The sequence below is a fragment of the Branchiostoma belcheri genome, unplaced genomic scaffold, assembly GCF_001625305.1.
Source record: "Branchiostoma belcheri isolate BF01 breed outbred unplaced genomic scaffold, Haploidv18h27 scaffold9, whole genome shotgun sequence".
NCBI classification, from domain to species: domain Eukaryota; kingdom Metazoa; phylum Chordata; class Leptocardii; order Amphioxiformes; family Branchiostomatidae; genus Branchiostoma; species Branchiostoma belcheri.
In genome coordinates this window covers 155,804-173,028 of record NW_017804575.1, presented here as the reverse complement: position 1 = coordinate 173,028, position 17,225 = coordinate 155,804, and the positions used below count along the sequence as shown (strand labels likewise).

The following is a 17,225-nucleotide window of genomic DNA, read 5'->3' as shown; positions in this document are numbered from 1 at the left end:
ACGTCAGTAATGTCGGCAGACCGTACCGTGCCTGTTTGAAACTTGGATTTTTCACCGTTTTTGCTGGATGTTTGGTCAACGTTGCATCTGAATTTTACTTATTGCAGATGATATCTTTTCCTACACAACATTAGAATACTATTGACAGAATGTCATCCTTGGATACTCAAATGCGACCTTAAACAAGATGTTCTGCCCAAGTGCGATGCTTAATTTATTAAGGGCTTTCAAGCAGGTGCAGTACATTCTACGATGTGTTCATATTTTAGATCAAAATTGAAATTAAATTCAAGAAAGACATTAAGCAACAGGTGTCCAAGAAGCCTGAACCACGCTTTTTTTGTTCTGTGTGCCATTCACCAACTCAACAGCAAACTAACCTGTGTTATTTGTCAATGTTGACAGCTTGTAATAACTTACCTGCTGTGCTGGGTTTCATTAATTAATACCTTCTTATGTTTTTACCTGGTGTGTTTGCAGAATAGATGCTTCCTACAGGGTAATTGTGAAGCAGTGTTGCACTTGTCACCTTTCTCTTCAGTTGACATTGTTGTTCAAATATAATTCATAGTTGCACTTTTCTCTATCTTTGACCATCTTAGGTGAATAGAGTTCGTAAGAATTCATTTCAAGTCATACATACCACTAAGATTTTTGGGTGAACTGTACTTCTTTTCCCTGGTTCTGCATGATTAAAAAAGGCTAAAATCTGACCATGATTTAGGACAATTTAAAAACAACAACAGAAAACTAAAATTTAAAGTTGGACCAAAAGTTAAAACTTTTGGTCCAACACAAAAAGTTCTCTCACCTAGAGCTTTCGACCAGTCACTCTGGTCTTCCTCATAGAATTTTGTTGGACCAAAAGTTTTAAATTTGTGTTGGACCAAAAGTTTTAACTTTAAACATGTAACTACCAACACAGATGAACTTTCATGACAGAAAACTAAAATTGTTTTTTTTTATAAAACCTTTGTCTTAGGTCATGCTCAGATTGTAGCTTTTCCTTAAACAGGAACAAGGAATGTACAGTTGATCCAATCATCTTAATGATATTTATGAATTGCAAGGAAATTGTTAAATCCCTTAGAATGCTTCTTTCTTGTTCTTACCTCTTTCTTGGTCTAACTTCCCCCACCCTCCCAGCCTGGAGAAGACTATGAGTATGCTGATGACTGGTTCAGTTTTGCCTCCTGTATTAAGAAGAAAGTGAAGAAGAACCCACTGATGAAATGGTGGCAGTACGACCAGCAGTCACGCAGACACAGTGGAGGATACTTCTCTTAATAAATCTTCTCACCCGACAAGCCTATCATGCTTATCTTATGCAACTATGAATTCTGTTCGTATCATCAGCTATTGTATACTATGTAAAAATTTCCTCACTTCAGGTTAGTTTTTGAAGACAGCAGTAAAGTCAACTTAAATGACTGAACTTGTGGAATGTGTGAAAAATCTCTTTACTGGAGGAACACTACATAATGACATTAAAGTTCGTAAAATCTAATAATTGTGTCTTAAATATGAATATATTGCCAATTGTTATATGGTAGTGAAGCTGGTGTTTTAATCTGGAAGATGGCTGTTGTAAACTTTCACATATGGAAAAGAGCAAGATGGAAACTTTTCAGAAATGATAAGGTTTTGTATGTTAGGTGGAGGGACATCCAACAAAAGGATATATGAAATAGTTAAGGATGCCAGAATGAGTGAGGAAGGAAGGTTAATCAATCTTGAAGAAGAAACTTTCCTCCAAAATGCACTTTGCTTACTGGAAGGTCTGTGAACGGGATAGGAAGAGGAAGTACATGTACATGTGTGTTGGTGAAGGTCTGTGGTTATGGCTTGTGTAGTATATGCTCACAACTGGTGATTGTACAGTATCAAAACTCTATTGCATTGGATTGGGTTGGGTTGTCCTCATAACATGTCTTTCATTACAGAAATGGCTGTCAGCATGATACTAACAACTTAGTAATGTTTTATTCACTCTACTAATACAATGATGTTTTTCTTCCCAGATGATTATGTGATGGACATGTACATATACATGTACTAATAACAATGACTATGTATAACAGGGTCTCTCCTTGGTGCTGAAACATGCTTTGTGAATCAATTATAGTACTGAAATGCCATCCCTTTGGTGCACTTGTCTTATCCTTCTCCCAGGCAGACTTTTACCATAGCCAATACATAATTTGAGTTCCTTACTCTTTATCACACTAAAGTAGCCATTTAGCTGCCAATTTTCTATTCCTGGTTTGACTGTAGTAACTGAAAGTTTCAGCTCCCAGTAACGTCTGTGTGTATTTGGTGTTGCAGAGTCACCTGATCAAGCATGAGGGTTGGGACGGCTACAAGTCGTGTGTTGTGCATGAGATGAGACAGTCTGCTCTCCACCAGTAGTCACCAGACAGCTGCACGGAACAGCTGCAGCTTAGTAGCCACCTGTCACCTGCACGGAACAGCTGCAGCTGTAGTCTTCACTATTTTCACCTTTGAGACAGGATTCATACACACTCTCAACAAAAAAAAGTGATGTCGAAACTGTTTAGCTCACTGAAAATCTAATCTTCCCATGGAGAAAACAGGCACTTTGTACACTCAGTATTTTACAGGTTAACTGAAATTCCCTAAGCTCTTTAACACAAGGACCTTTCCAGTAGTGTGCATGTTGAGTGGGATTTGAACTCCCAACCTCTTGGTCCCAAGGCAAGGCAGGGCTTCTAGCCACTGGACTATGCACACTACTGCCTCTGAGCAAATTGAGGATGCTGTTATTTTATCTTTTAAAATGATTTCAAGACCACTCTTTCGGTATGGAGCTTAGATATTCCTGCCAATGTCACAAGTTAGACCCACAAGGTCTTTGCCAAATGGTTCATCACTTCATGCGTTTTGACGCTAAAGTCCAGAGAGTCATCTTGTTGAATTTCGGTGACCATCAGTTGAGTTGTATTAATCCTGTCTCCCAGTTTAGCACAGTAGACTAATGATGATTGAGTTTATTATAAGCTCACTGCCAGACAAGGCATTAACTTCACAATGGCTGTAACTACAATTTCACTAGAACTAACTTCACAGATACTACTAAATGTAAATCCGTACTTACTAATTTACAGTGACCAGTGTTGTTTTGGTCAGATAAGTAGTGCACTATAGAGTTGGGTTTGATATAAAAGTAGTGAATGGATTTAGTAAAGTTGAAAACTGGAAGAATTGCATCTTGTACATGAAAAGGTAGCTGCTCGTTGAAAACTCTGTCAACCCTTTGACAAAATGTTGTTAAAAGTTCGAATGTATATCCAGAATAGTGTCTATCAAACTATTTCATGCATGGATTTCAATCAAATTTATTTCCTGCATGATACTGCTATATCTGATATATACATGTAGCATCAACTAACTCTTGCATGTACCATTACTAACAGTAAGACATCAATTATGGTTACATTTTTGCTCTTAGTGGTATTGCTGAAGATAATAAGCTCAGCCATGCTAGTTAATAGTGCTAGTTATAACCAGTAGTTTCATATACAGTTTTTCAGCATATTTATGGTGTAAACTATTCTCTTGAAGGTGTACCTGTATTACATGTAGTTCAAGCTCAACGCTCCAAAAGCTAATTAGTAATAATGTTCGTGCCATTTGGTATTGATGGGAAACAAGAAGAGCAATAAATACATTGTATTATATTATATTATATTATATCATAATTATATTATATTAGCTCAATACAAATTGCTGCAAAGTGTCCACACAATGTTGCATGCTGAGGGTTGTATTTTTTTTGCTTCTCCATTTCTAATTCTAACATCAAGTGTCATTTTTGACAATGGAATGATATCTATATGTAATGGAGTTTCTTAGGTAGAGTCACTGTAAAAAAGAGAAGCAAGAGGATTTATAAGTCAGAGTTTTATATTATTGTATGATTAGTTAATGTTTGATTTCTTGGTTGGAAAGTTTGATATTTGAAAATCACTGGTAGAATAGAGGTGACTGAGTTATATTTATGTTGAGATCGGATCACAACGGGTACTTGTACCATAGTTTGAATGTACCACTTTCATCTTATTCATGTGTGAAAATCTGAATTTGAAAATCTGAAGATATGTGATTTAGCTATATACATGTACATGTATATGAATATGAATAAAGCTTAATATGGCTAGAGATTAGCAATGCAAAAGAAACTTAAGAAACATGATGCTCAACTTCATATATTGCATGTCAGAGATGAGTTATCATATTTTCCATCAGAACCCACTGAACTACCATGTATGGGTCAAAAAATTTATAATGCTAGTCTTTCATTACCCTATTGTAGCTTTTTAACAGTCTGGTGTTCACAACAATGTTTTGATATCAAAATACAACAACTCAACTGTACATGCTTGACATGAAATGTAATGTTTTTGTTCACACCCAGCTATGGTTTAATTGGGAAGTTTGATAAGTCTAGATTGATCATAATTTTATAATATGGTCTGAATTTGTTTTGCATGTTGTGTACAAATGTGAATATGTTTATATTGTTTTGTTGGTGTGCTGTCATTTTAATGTTCAGAATCATGACATGGGATTAAATAAACTCCTTGAAACAAGAGTTCCACGATCTCATTCCTTCACCAAATGATTTTAACAACTGACAGATTGTAGATGTTTTCATTGATTATGCAAATAAGGTCCTCATTTGAATAAGTTATGTTTAAATATGTTCACCAGCACTTAACTTCCAAATGGGGAGCCACTATGGAATTATGGCATTTTGTCATTAATTATGCACATTATGTCCTAAATCGAATCATTTCGAGGTTGATTTATGCAAATTAGGTCCAAAATCTAATCATTTCTACATTAGTCATTTGGAAGTGGGTAAATTCGTGTTCATTCATTCATTCATTCACTGCGCTAAACCCATCCAGAACCATCGTATGACTTATTTCCTTTATTGAAAGTATTGACATGGACATATACAGGACCATAAATGTTAGAAAACTGAATAAGTGTTCCACCGATGACTGCACAGATACATAGTCCCATCACATGCTTTGTAGAGTTTATTAGTTTAGTTGAATCGATGTGAACAAATAGAATTTCTCAGTCATACGTTGTATATTTAATAGTCAAATGGTTGAGCAATAAAGTTACATAATGAGATGGTGATATTGAGTAATTGATTGATTTGGCCAGACAGATTGAGGATTTGCAGTTAACTAATCTTGAGTGTCGATTTCAGATGACTAACAGCTTTACTCTAATCCCAGATCGCAATTTTACATGCTCGGATGTTGTTCAAAACTATTGCGATGTTTGGATGTGCCGGGTTGTCCCCGTAGATAACTTTCACCATATTCAGTGACAGTTCCAAAAACCTCTTGGCTTTACTGTGATCGCCGAGTTCTTTCCAACATAATCCAATGTTACAAAGTGATGCAGCAATTACAGGATGTGGTGTTGTTTGACCATAGATAGCTTTCATCATCTTCAGTGACCGTTCGAAATAACTGATAGCTTTCCTCTGATCACCAAGGTCACTCCAACATGCCCCAATGTTGTGTAGTGATGACGCAATGTCGGGATGTGGCGTTGTTTCACCATAGATAGCTTTCCCCATCTTCAGTGACCGTTCGAAATAACTGATAGCTTTCCTCTGATCACCAAGGTCACTCCGACATGCCCCAATGTTGTGTAGTGATTCAGCAATGTGGGGATGTGGCGTTTCCCCATAGATAGCTTTCCTCATCTTATGTGAGTGTTCGCAATGGTTGATTGCTTTCCTCTGATCACCAAGGTTACTCCAACATTTACCGATGTAGTTTAGTGAATCGGCAGTGTCAGGATCGATGTGCAGTTGTTTCGCCATAGATAGCTTTCCTCATCCTGAGTGATTGTTTGTGATACCTGATAGCTTTCCTCTGATCGCCTAGCTCATTCCAGCATGCCCCAATGTTGTGTATTAATGACGCAATGTCGGGATGTGGTGTTGTTTCGCCGTAGATAGCTTTCCTCATCTCGAGTGACTGCTTGTAATAACTGATAGCTTTCCTCTGGTCACCAAGCTCACCCCAACATGTCCCAATATTGTTAAGGGGTAAAGCAATGTCGTGATGTGGCGTTGTTTCACCATAGATTGCTTTCATCATCTTCAGTGACTGTTCGTAATAACTTGTAGCTTTCATCTGATCACCAAGGCCATTCCAACATGCCCCAATGTTGTGTAGTGATGACGCAATGTCGGGATGTGGTGTTGTTTCGCCATAGATAGCTTTCCTCATCCTCATTGACTTTTCTAGATAACTGATAGCTTTCATCTGATCGCCAAGGTAACTCCAACATGTCCCAATGTTGTTAAGTGATGAAGCAATGTCGGCACGTGGCGTTGTTTCACCATAGATAGCTTTCATCATCTCGAGTGACTGCTCGTGATAACTGATAGCTTTCCTCTGATCACTAAGTTTACTCCAACATGCCCCAATGTTGTTTAGTGATCCAGCAATTTTGGGATGTGGTGTTGTTTTGCCAAAGATAGCTTTCATCATCTTCAGTGACTGTTCGTAATAGCTGATAGCTTTCCTCTGATCACCAAGGTCACTCCAACATCCCCCGATGTTGTTAAGTATTGAAGAGATGTCGGGATGTGCTGTTGCTTCACCAAACATAGCTCTCGTCATCTTATATGACTGTTTGTAACAACTGATGGCTTTCCTCTTATCACCAAGTTCACTCCAGCAGTTCCCAATGTTGTTTAGTGATCCAGCAATGTCGGGATGTGGCGTTGTTTTGCCATAGATAAATTTCATCATCTTCAGTGACTGTTCGTAATAACTGATAGCTTTCCTCTGATCACCAAGTTCACTCCAACATGTCCCAATGTTGCTTAGTGATGCAGCAATTGCAGTATGCGCTGCTGTTTTGCCATAGATAACTTTCATCATCTTCAGTGACTGTTCGTGATAACTGATAGCTTTTCTCTGATCACCAAGTTTACTCCAACATGTCCCAATGTTGTTTAATGATGAAACAATTGCGGTATGCGCTGCTGTTTTGTCATAGATATCTTTCACCATCATCGATGTCTGTTCGAGGTAATTTATGGATTTACTCTGATAGCCAATTCTATTGCAACATGACCCAATTTTACAAAGTAATAAGGCATTAACGCAAAGCTCACTTACGGGATGCAATTTCGTGTCTCCACTGATAGCATTTCCAATGCTAAGTGCCCGTTCGAAGTAGCTGATCGCTTTCATATAGTTACTGCGACTGCTAAAGACATTGCCTAATTCAAAAAGTATTTTGAACTGTTTCTCCTTGTCACTGCCCGACTCTTCCAGTGCTGCTTGAAAGTGAGGTATGGATGCGTCTAACTGCATTAGCTGTTGTTTTATTCGACCTCTTGTTTCAGATGAGATGTCAAAGATGGCTGTTGGGAATATCTTTGCCGTTCTTTTTGGCGACGCCTCAGGGGCGGAGCCCTTAGTATAGTACTGCGATTGAATTGCCAGGAATTCTAAATATTCCACGCACGCATTCCCTAGGGAATTCATTTTTGGCAACACCTTGCGGGTGAGGTCTTCCCTCCCAGCTGTTTAGCCGTTTTTCAATGACTTTGCAGCTTTTTCGACAGCTTGGTCAGGATCATTGTTTGGAATTGAACATGGTCAGCATTTGAAGTCAAATGTTTCAAATGTGATTGTCTGAATATAAACCAATATGTTACCGCGTTTGGTTGTTGTTTTTTTCTAGTAGTTTTCCTTCTCTTTATGAAAAGTATGTGTTTGGACATAAACCCAACGGATGAATTATAAAGTTCTTTTCAATGCAACTATGTGAGGATAAAGGAAAGACGCAGAGACAAGGCTTTCCGCACACTGGGCACGGGAGACTTTTAAGACGGACTGGCTATATATATGACTATATGATACTGGATACGTTAACCCTTTCAGTCTTAACTGAGTTATCTTTTGCTTCTTGAACTGGCGTCCCTTGTTGTAGAAATCCTGTGTCTTTATACTTAGTATTCTCATACCTCCATGGTATTCTGTATTACCGCATAACAGTGGTACATCACTTCAGCAAAGAATAATACATTTGTTCAAAGAAACAAACATATTTGTAACCGGAGCAATAACAGGGACTACAATAACAGAGAACTGTCTAAGTAATTACAAGGGAACTGTTCGGAGTTTCATCAGGTCTTGCACTATCATGTTCTTACAAGTTAGTTAGAGAGTGCAATCGTACCACTGCTCCCATATACACCGATTGTTCAGCATCTTCATGGTTTTTAAAATGTGTACATTCTCCTCGATTCGATTTGAACCGTCATTGGCGAGGTTTTCTAAATACATATAAAATAGGTCATTACAATATATACACTAAGATACCGTAAAACACAGGCAATGTATCATCGTAGTACAGACGTATGTAAGTCACCCCAGTAATCTCTAACTGGTGTAAGGTTTACTGTGGCTAGCAATGTATTACATAGCCTGCACGTGATGGCTCTGCTACTGATCTGGTTCCTTCCCATGTTTCCTTCTTTCTGTCGACGATGCAACTACTTAATACACATATGATATCAACATGCTTCTTCTACCATCATCAACAATATCGAAACACAATTTGACACAAAGGAGACTGGAGTCAGTTGTGATGATCAGCTCTGTGACCGGGAGGCTTGAGTCAGCTGTGACCACGGCTTCTGGCATATGTGATTGTCCCGGCTATAGCACTGCAACTGCCGGCTAGAGCTTGCGCACTAGCTAAGGCACATGGTATTGCAACTGTATGGAGAGAAGAAAGGCTGTCATTGGTCCGATAAGGTGTGAGGCTTGTTGCTAGTGTCAGGACAAAACAATAGACAGGACTTCACACATTGAAGGTATCTATACATGAAATACACTCCTACCATTATTGTATATGATACCTGACAAATCTCCCGTTTAAATGGCTACCCTCTATCCACAGCAAGTAAGTCAACAGTAATATGCCCCACACCGCGCCTCATAAAGATCTCGGCCAAAACATATCGTGGTGCGAACGTCACCGTGAGCAAATGGTAGCGGTTTGAAATGTATTTCTTCAAAACAAGGTGTACATTTCCTAAACAAGTCATCGAAACGTAGAAAACAGTTGAAGACAAGGCTGATATAGAATGTGCGTCAAAAGTACACTTGACATGACAGCTGTGAACTGCATAAGTAGCAGTCCTTCTGCGCCTTATAAATTAACTTAGCCAAAACTGGCCGACGTTACCAAACATCCACACCCTGTAAAATTATGGATAAAAGTACGTATGAACTCACCTTTTTATGTCTGTATCCCTGGTTGAGAGAAGGCAGAGGGGCTACGTATCTCCACGCCCGCCGGCCTGGGCAACTGTAGGGAAACAGCGGTGATTAGCCTCGTGTCAACTGTCATTATAGAAAAGAAAAATATAGATAAGAAAAGATAAGAAAAAATATCTCAACTTAGCGAACATACGTCACAGGTCCTCCATTACAAAACTAAGAATCAGTTGTCACAAATTACGAATTGAATCAGGAAGACATAACCGCACTCCTCTAGAACAAAGAACCTGTCAATTCTGTAGTTTAGGCCAAATAGAAGATGAAATACATTTCACCATAGATTGCCCCTTGTATAGTAGAGATAGACTCATATTTTTTAGCCATGTATTAGTATATTTCCCCACTTCAGATATTTGACTAGTAAAGAGAAATTTGTATTCCTTTTAACTTTCGATAAACTTACTCTAAGTGATCTCACAGCCGCATATATCCATACAATCACTACTAAGCGAGATGAAGCCGAAAAGAATAGAAATTAGACATTTATTTACGCTCTTATATGTTCATTTGTATGTAATATATATGTTCATGTTCATGTTCTGTATCCATGCGACCTGTACTTAGTTCTGTAGAACACAAATGTACAATAAAGGTCTTCATTATCATCGCGGGAATGTCTGCTAACAACTCCCCTGGCCGTACTGGCTCGAATTTCCACAAACGAATCGAGACGGGATATGAAGTTCCAAAACCAAAGGCAAAGTCAACTTTTGGGGCCATAGTGAAGGACAGACTAACAAAAAGTCCAGGCAGGAGGATTAGGAAAAAAATAGCCGAACAGGAAAGGGCAAATTTAGCGGAGAGAAAAAATACTAGGGCACAAAAGAACGGGGCTAGACGGGGCAATAAAAACACAAGAAAGCATGGGAAAGCGCATCAAAAATGGAAAACCAGCTTTCAGAAACAATACAGCCACAGAAGGGCAGGAAATGACCAGTGAGGGGCGACCGTTACACCACAGGGGTAACTGGGACAAGATGGCACAGGAATGCAAGATGCGACACAAACAAAGGACCACCCGTGAAGTGAAGCTTAGATAGGGATTCTCAGAAACTGAAACTCGGCTTTTCTAACCGGAGAAAAACGTTCTATCCGAAAAAGTTGGGGTACGGGAAAAGCAATAACGCCAAAAGCGCCACAAAATCAGCCGGACAAAGTGAACCATAAACTTAGCAAAGTTTGGAAAACAGGCCGAGAAAGCTAGCCGAAAATGCGGAACACGTGGGGACGCTTAGCAGATGGTCAAAGCTACGAACTATACGAAGTGTGTGGCAACTTTTAACGAAAATTCTAGCAATTACAGCAGTGTTCACAGGACAACAACTTGACGTACAATCCGGTATGGGAACCAGTGTAGAATTTAAGAGGAATCAGTGTAGTATTTTGGGGATCTCGGTTTAGTTCTTGGTCTAACTTTACTTACGTCACGGTTACGCGTCTATCTGATTTGCTAGTTAACCAAGTAAAACACAGAGCCGGGTCGATTTCGATTGTACGGGTTGCTGTATTGTGATCTGCTGTATATATACAAAGTCAATGGTCTAGTTTTAGAGTTACAGTGGTCTAGTTTCGGATCTAAGTTACAGGAGTGGAACCCACAAGGGATATGAACTACAGAGAGCTAATACAGAGTGTGTGTTACTAACCTGGGGTCCTGTGGTCGACTGAATCCTGACGCTGACTGCTCTCACCAGTCATTGGCTAAATGAGCATGTAAATGAGCGTCCTGCTTGTGGAAAGGACGCGTGAAGAGAGCAAATGGTTTTAACGAGCTCTGATTGGTCAATTCCAGAAAAGTTTGAGCGTGGCCCGTGCGATACAAACAAGGAGACCCCGTGTGGTACAAACCGGGAATTCCCCGTGCACGTAATGCACTGGTCAACGTAAACCTAGCGGTCCAGGATCGGCTTTCGTGTCCGGCCAAGTCCGGCATAAATTTCCCTTTCTTAATGCAAATCTGTCGTTTTTGTTTTCTTTGTGTCTTTCTAAAGGGTTGTGATAACCTACTCTACTCGGGTGGTATTTTCGTGCGCGCTCGCTAGTACGTAACGTATATACACGGCGGCGATCTGGCACTGCGTTATTTCTACCGTAGCGGGTCTAAACATGACGCAAGATTCCTATTTTGGGGTATAAAATGTTGTCACAGTGGTAATACACTATTTGAAACGGACCTATACGAAGTACCTTTCTTTGGCGACGCTAGGGAAAACAGCATCTCTCGATAAATAGATATAAATACTTAGATCCTGAGGGGCTGCCTTAATTCCGACCTACCCCTAATTCCGTACTAGTTTGAAAAATCCAGGTTGCGGCGTTATGCATGGGAGCACGTGCCTGAAAATAACCACAAGAATGGACAAAGTTTTTGTGATGATGTCCGTAATCTCACAAAGTTTGTTTTAGTTCGTACACTCCGACAACAGACGAGTGAAAAATCTGTTTAAATTCGACGCTTGTTCGTTACCGTTACCTCAGAAGGGAGTTGGTCACGAAAAGGAACTTAGCCACGGAGGGAGTTTGGGCATTGGCCCGTCAATAATTAACTCGTTCCCCGGACAGTCTGCCTCGCCCAGCATGATCTCCTTCCCAGGATCGTCTGTGTGACGAACCCAGGCGCCAGAAGCCATCATGCGGCTGTATAATGTATTGCACAAAAGACTCACACACGCATATTCAATAGGGTTCTTTAATAGGACGCTGTGTAGGAGCATGTGGCGGTCTAAAGCCCCGCGGACACTTTTGTAATACTGGATGTTTCCCAGATCGGACAAGTGTAGGCCGTCAGGCGCAAAGTAGTTTGCAATTTGGGTTGCGTCTCCACAGACGTCTGTGGTCCCATACTGTGACCTTGGGGTAGTTCTGCACAAGTCCCTTCAGCGCCTCCGTGAATTTCTGAAGGCGCTGAGGAAAGTCAGACATGTTAGGTGGAATATGGAGACACCAGATATCTGGGGAACCTTGGACGAGCGCCCGGTCTGCTTTCTGGTGGAGACCCACTGGGTGTACACGTAGCGTGTCTATTATATATGGCAATACCTATTATAAAGCTCATCCTTATTTGGTAATACTTGCGTCAGATACCATTCTTTCCTAATAACTATACCTTACTCACGTACTTCCTAAATAATCAAACATAAATCCATACGAATGTGAGTTACAGCTCAGGGTACACATTTCATCAGTCGTTGATGCATGCATCATATTAGCATCCTCAAAAACAAACAATACAACTTCCTACATACAATACGGTGTTAAAAGCACACACATTTTGACATACTAGTAGTACTAAAACAACAATCCGTTATAAGAAAAATTCCTTTTAAACAAGGTATATCAAAAGGGTTACAAATTTATACTATAATATAACAATTCTCCCTGATTTAACAAATAGGGTGCTCATTTCCATTCTCATTTTCATGGATATCAATTTATCATATTCGCAATGTACAGTCTTATATTAACAACCAATGCCATTCTAGCATTTCCTAATAAATTATGCAAATGAGGTCCTAATTTGAATACATTATGTTTTCATAAGATAAAGATAAGTGTTCACCTTCACTTATCTTTCAAATACCACAAGTATGAAATTCCAGGCACTTATCATTACATAATTATAAAATTAATTATGCAAATTAGGTCTTCATTTACATAATCAATATCTGCCTGTGTTTCTCTCGTTCTCAATTACCAATTTCACGAGCTTCAATAGTCCTATCATGGAATGCAGCTGATTTATAGAATTTCCCCATAAATTATGCAAATCACATAATTATATCAAGCATCACGTAAGCTACCTACATACCAACAATAACGACTATCTATCAACCGGTTCTTGAGTTATCCTCTTTTGAATACTTTCAAACATATAGCCCTGCAGTTCCAGAGCAAGTCGCTAGGGGGTCTAAACTCACGTCACAGCACAAGAGCTACCTACCATCTAAATTTCGTCACCCTAACATGTTTAGATCATGAGATATGAAAACCGGACGTTTAGCTGCAGTACCATAACAAGCCGCTAGGGGGCCCTAAATCTAATCATTTTGAGGTCTCATCAAGACCTACCCACCTACCAAATATCAAGACAATCCATCAAGGCCTTCTCAAGTTATGTTGTTTACAGACACACAGACACACACACACATACACGAACGCCTCTGAAAACATAACCTTCTTGGCGAAGGTAATAATTTTATTATTAAAATACGTCGCCGGTGTGTTTTTTAAACACCACCCTTGTTTCCTTTGCAACTGAATTTGTAATGCTGTTCTTTAGTGGGATGGCAGTATAGTAGTACCTAAAAAGCATTTTTGAGTCCGGTATGTAGAAAACTGACTCAACGGAGATGTCATCTATATCATTTTTGTCTAATTGGACTTTCATCTCCGTGAGAGGAGACAGTCTGTCCTTCTGTCCTCCATTGGCAATGTACGTTCTTAACCGTAGCTCCGCTGAGATGCTTATCAGTACAATCAAGTGGTGGGCATCTTCGTCACTGATCCGCTGTGCCTTGTGTAACTCTTCTATGAGTCTCCACACACTCGGAATCGTAATACCACAGGCACAGCAAATACTTAACACATCAATGGCCACGCTGGGGAAACGGTATATCTCTTTCTTCACATCCAAAAGCTGTCCCGTTGGTTCGATATTTACAATGTGCCGTAAATCAGCCATCAGTATTAGATATGCTGACAACCGTGACAGAATAGGATCTGCACTTTTATTGACTCTGTCTGTATAATCGTTCACCAAAGACTCGTCTCCTGTTAAGTAGGCCACCCGTCTGAGGATGTCTGACAGGTGATAGCCTTCCGCCAGGGCGATTTGCAGATGCTGATATTCGGCCAACTTGGCAGGAGTCTGGATGAGACTAACAGAAGGTTTGCTTTTGGTTTCGTCTCTTCCAAACGGAGTCTTAGAAGCCCATGGCATGAAGCCGTCGAAGGCGAAGCCGCGAGGTGTGACGGAGTCGAAGAACCAATCTTTCTCTGGGTCTTCTGAGAGAAAGTCGTTGAGTGACGGGATGGCCATGGCTGGGAGGATGGTTTCCCCAAGGTTGATGACTTTTAGATGTAAGTAGTGAGTGAGATTTAGGAAGTACCTCCGTGTATCATCACCATCCTTCCCCTCCTCAATCAGAATGGAGAACTCCAGGTCGGAGTACGGCGTCACCAGTTCTGTGGCTTGTGACCCCAACCCGATGAAAGCGTACTTACAGGGAGGGGGTCCGAGTTTGGCGATGCATTCATCTGTCAGTACTTGGATAAACTCTTGTCTTCCAATTGTGATGCTCTTGAACAAGTCTTTTATTGCTTCAGCTCGTTTGATCTCTACCTCTCTCACGACGGGATCGTCTTCATCATACTGATAAGGGTTGTGTTCCTGATGAATTGTTTCGAGCTGAGATTTTGCACGGGCGCGCGAGTTGTCCAGTTCATTTATGTGCTCTAACGCGCTACTATACGGACACGGTTCGCAGTCAAGGTTACATACGTTTTTAAGAAACTGCCTTTCTGTTTCTTGCAGTCGTGTTACCATGTTTTGCTTGTCTCCATCTGTCCGAGCCATGGAAGCGTTATACAGAGCTGCTGCCTGTGTGAATTTTCTACCTTCTCCTGTCCGCTTACCTCGCTCAACGTATACGTCACCCAACCTACACAGACAGTCGGCTTCTTTAGCCTTGTTGGGTTTACTGCGATCTGTAGGCGGGAAGAAGAGAAGAAAAATTGTTATATTTATATAAAAGTGTTATATTCAACTTAGTTCCTAGGGTGATTTTCGTGTTCCAACCGCGGAGTTCACTGTACAAATAGCACATGGTTTCTTTATCTTCAAATTATCATGATTAGAGGATTTTTGTAAAAAATGTGTATAACAGACCGTGAACAAGCTTCAGGGCGGCTGCTAGGTTCTGCTCTGCTGCGTCCAGGTCTCCATTTTCGGAGTCATGGTTTGCCGTCTGGATATGCCTGCGATAGGAGCTAAAACCAACAAAACACCGAAACGTGATGTGAAATAAACGTGTTTCACAAAAACGACACATACAAAAGAAACTGTTTTACATAGTATGCACCAAATAGTCAGTCGTCCATTGAACCTATTCTTTATTAACAACGTCACATTAACATTTGATATGTATGTATGTAATATATGTCTAGCCAACAAAATACTAAATGGCCCCATATTCCTTGTTTTAGAGTTATTAACGTTTGAAACAATCAACAACACTTAAACATCTGACAAGGAAACATAGAAGCACTAACATGTCGTCGTCAACGTGACCGGTGTTCCCGTCGCTAGAGGGCGCAGCTGAGAAGGGATAGAAGTGACCCTTCTGTCCGCTCACGTCTTTCTGCCGTTGAGTACGTGATGACCTCTATGAGAACCGATAGGAAGTAGTATATACGATTAACAGGTGGTCATGTCATCCGCAATGGGCTTTGATCGATGGTCAAAGGCTAACGACCTGACATGACCCAGAAAAGAGCGCTGTGCATCATCCTCGGAGACCGTTACACGACCTATGACACAGCCATGAAGGACACTGACCTCCAGACACTTCAACACAGAAGAACTGACCTGTGTCTAAAGTTTGCGAGAAAACTGGACCCAGTAGTTCTCCCGCCAAGAGTGGGAAATGTCCATAACAGAAACACGAGAAACTCTGACATGTTGAGGACAATAAAAAGCAGAACTAAACGATATTTCAACTCACCAATCCCCTACTTTGCTAGACTGCTGAATGATTCGAATACTGCCTGATTGTGTAGCATAGAGGACTTTTAAAGATTTTAATTGTTGTTAAATGCTGTTTGTAAATATGAGTATTTTTAAATATATAATAAATAAACAAAATGAACTCTGTTGAATACAAAGTGTTTGGACAAAGTAAAACAATTTCCATCCTACTGTCAAGATATACACAAACCGCCGATGAGGTAAAAGTCAATATAAGAAGATTAAGTCAGTATCATTCAAGCGGAAATAGTCTCATAACACTATTAAAAGTGACACGATTATTTTCGCCATCAGCAAGATACATGACGGAAAATAAAATAGTTCACTCACCTTGTTTTTTGTTGTGGTGATGTTTTGCCTGATTTTTGCGGTGTGCAGTAAGCGGTGAACAATGACAACTGTTCCTTGGACGTTGTAACACCGTGCCAGTACCCTGTTGTACAGAGCAGTAGCTCTGGTCAAGTTTCTAGTGTCTCTAGTTTCTGTTCCTCTTTTCAGGTACACGTCACCCAGACTCTTGATCGCTTCTGTTTCTAACATTCTGTTGTCGTTTACTATCGCCTCTACCATCACCTGAGCGTATCCAACCAGCAAAGTGTCTGTGTTACCTTCGGTAGCCCGTCTCTTGTCCAGATCTTGAAACTTTGCTGCTACCTTTGCAGGTGTAGTCATCTCCTTGTCTTCTGTTGACTGTTCCTTACCCTGTGACGACAGCCCTTTTAAAAGCCTCTCCGTGTAGTGGTAGCGGTGTTCTATGACGTTTCCCTGTTCTTCATAGTAACACCGTACTTTAGCAGCCAGATAAAGCGCCAAGGCCGTGTTGAACTTCCCCACGTCCTTCCCGAGTATTCCTTTCTCCACGTTCACGTCGCCCAGAGTTTTGAGCAGCTCCACTTCCGCCAGCCTGTCCGTGTCGGCCATGGCGTCCACCAGGGCACGGAGGTAGCCTGTCTCTGCACGGGCTAGTCCGTACCTCCTGCCCTTCTCGTCCGCCTCACGGAGTTTCTCACACACCCGCAACATGGCGGACACTTGCTATGCTAACAAAATGTCTAAAAATCCTTGTCTTCGCGGGCACAGCTCCCCTCCTTAGCTTTATGCGCCTGACTTGAGCAGGC

The 17,225-nt window shown here is 40.6% G+C and overlaps 2 protein-coding genes across 8 annotated transcripts in view; one reads left to right on the top strand and one right to left on the bottom strand.

Annotated features, from left to right (window-relative positions):
• The window catches only part of LOC109487798 (calcium uptake protein 3, mitochondrial-like), a 44,927-nt gene extending 41,997 nt beyond the window's left edge, over positions 1-2,930 (top strand). For 4 of the 7 annotated variants that reach the window (XM_019791870.1, XM_019791867.1, XM_019791869.1 and 1 more), the window contains one exon: positions 1,147-2,930. In XM_019791870.1, the coding sequence (XP_019647429.1) occupies positions 1,147-1,287 (141 nt within the window). In that variant the 3' untranslated portion in view covers positions 1,288-2,930. The remainder of the gene's footprint in view (positions 1-1,146) is intronic. The other 3 variants (XM_019791871.1, XM_019791872.1, XM_019791873.1) reach the window with 3 other exon arrangements.
• A 2,913-nt stretch (positions 2,931-5,843) lies between these two features.
• Positions 5,844-17,225, bottom strand: LOC109487564. The gene is made up of 4 exons (XM_019791571.1): positions 16,817-17,225; positions 15,250-15,350; positions 13,770-15,068; positions 5,844-6,394 (listed from the first exon to the last, which is right to left on the bottom strand). The coding sequence occupies exons 1-4, from the start codon at positions 17,128-17,130 to the stop codon at positions 5,844-5,846; spliced, it is 2,265 nt and encodes a 754-aa protein (XP_019647130.1). The 5' UTR covers positions 17,131-17,225.

Bases quoted from the DNA above. Each gene is read 5' to 3' on its own strand.
- LOC109487564 (XM_019791571.1), bottom strand. From the start codon at position 17,130: ATGTTGCGGGTGTGTGAGAAACTCCGTGAGGCGGACGAGAAGGGCAGG. The intron at 15,069-15,249 runs GTCTGTTATACA...TCCCGCCTACAG, and splicing joins CGCCCTGAAGCTTGTTCACG to ATCGCAGTAAACCCAACAAG. The intron at 6,395-13,769 runs GACTGTCTCCTC...CTATCTATGGTG, and splicing joins CAATGGAGGACAGAAGGACA to AAACAACGCCACGTGCCGAC.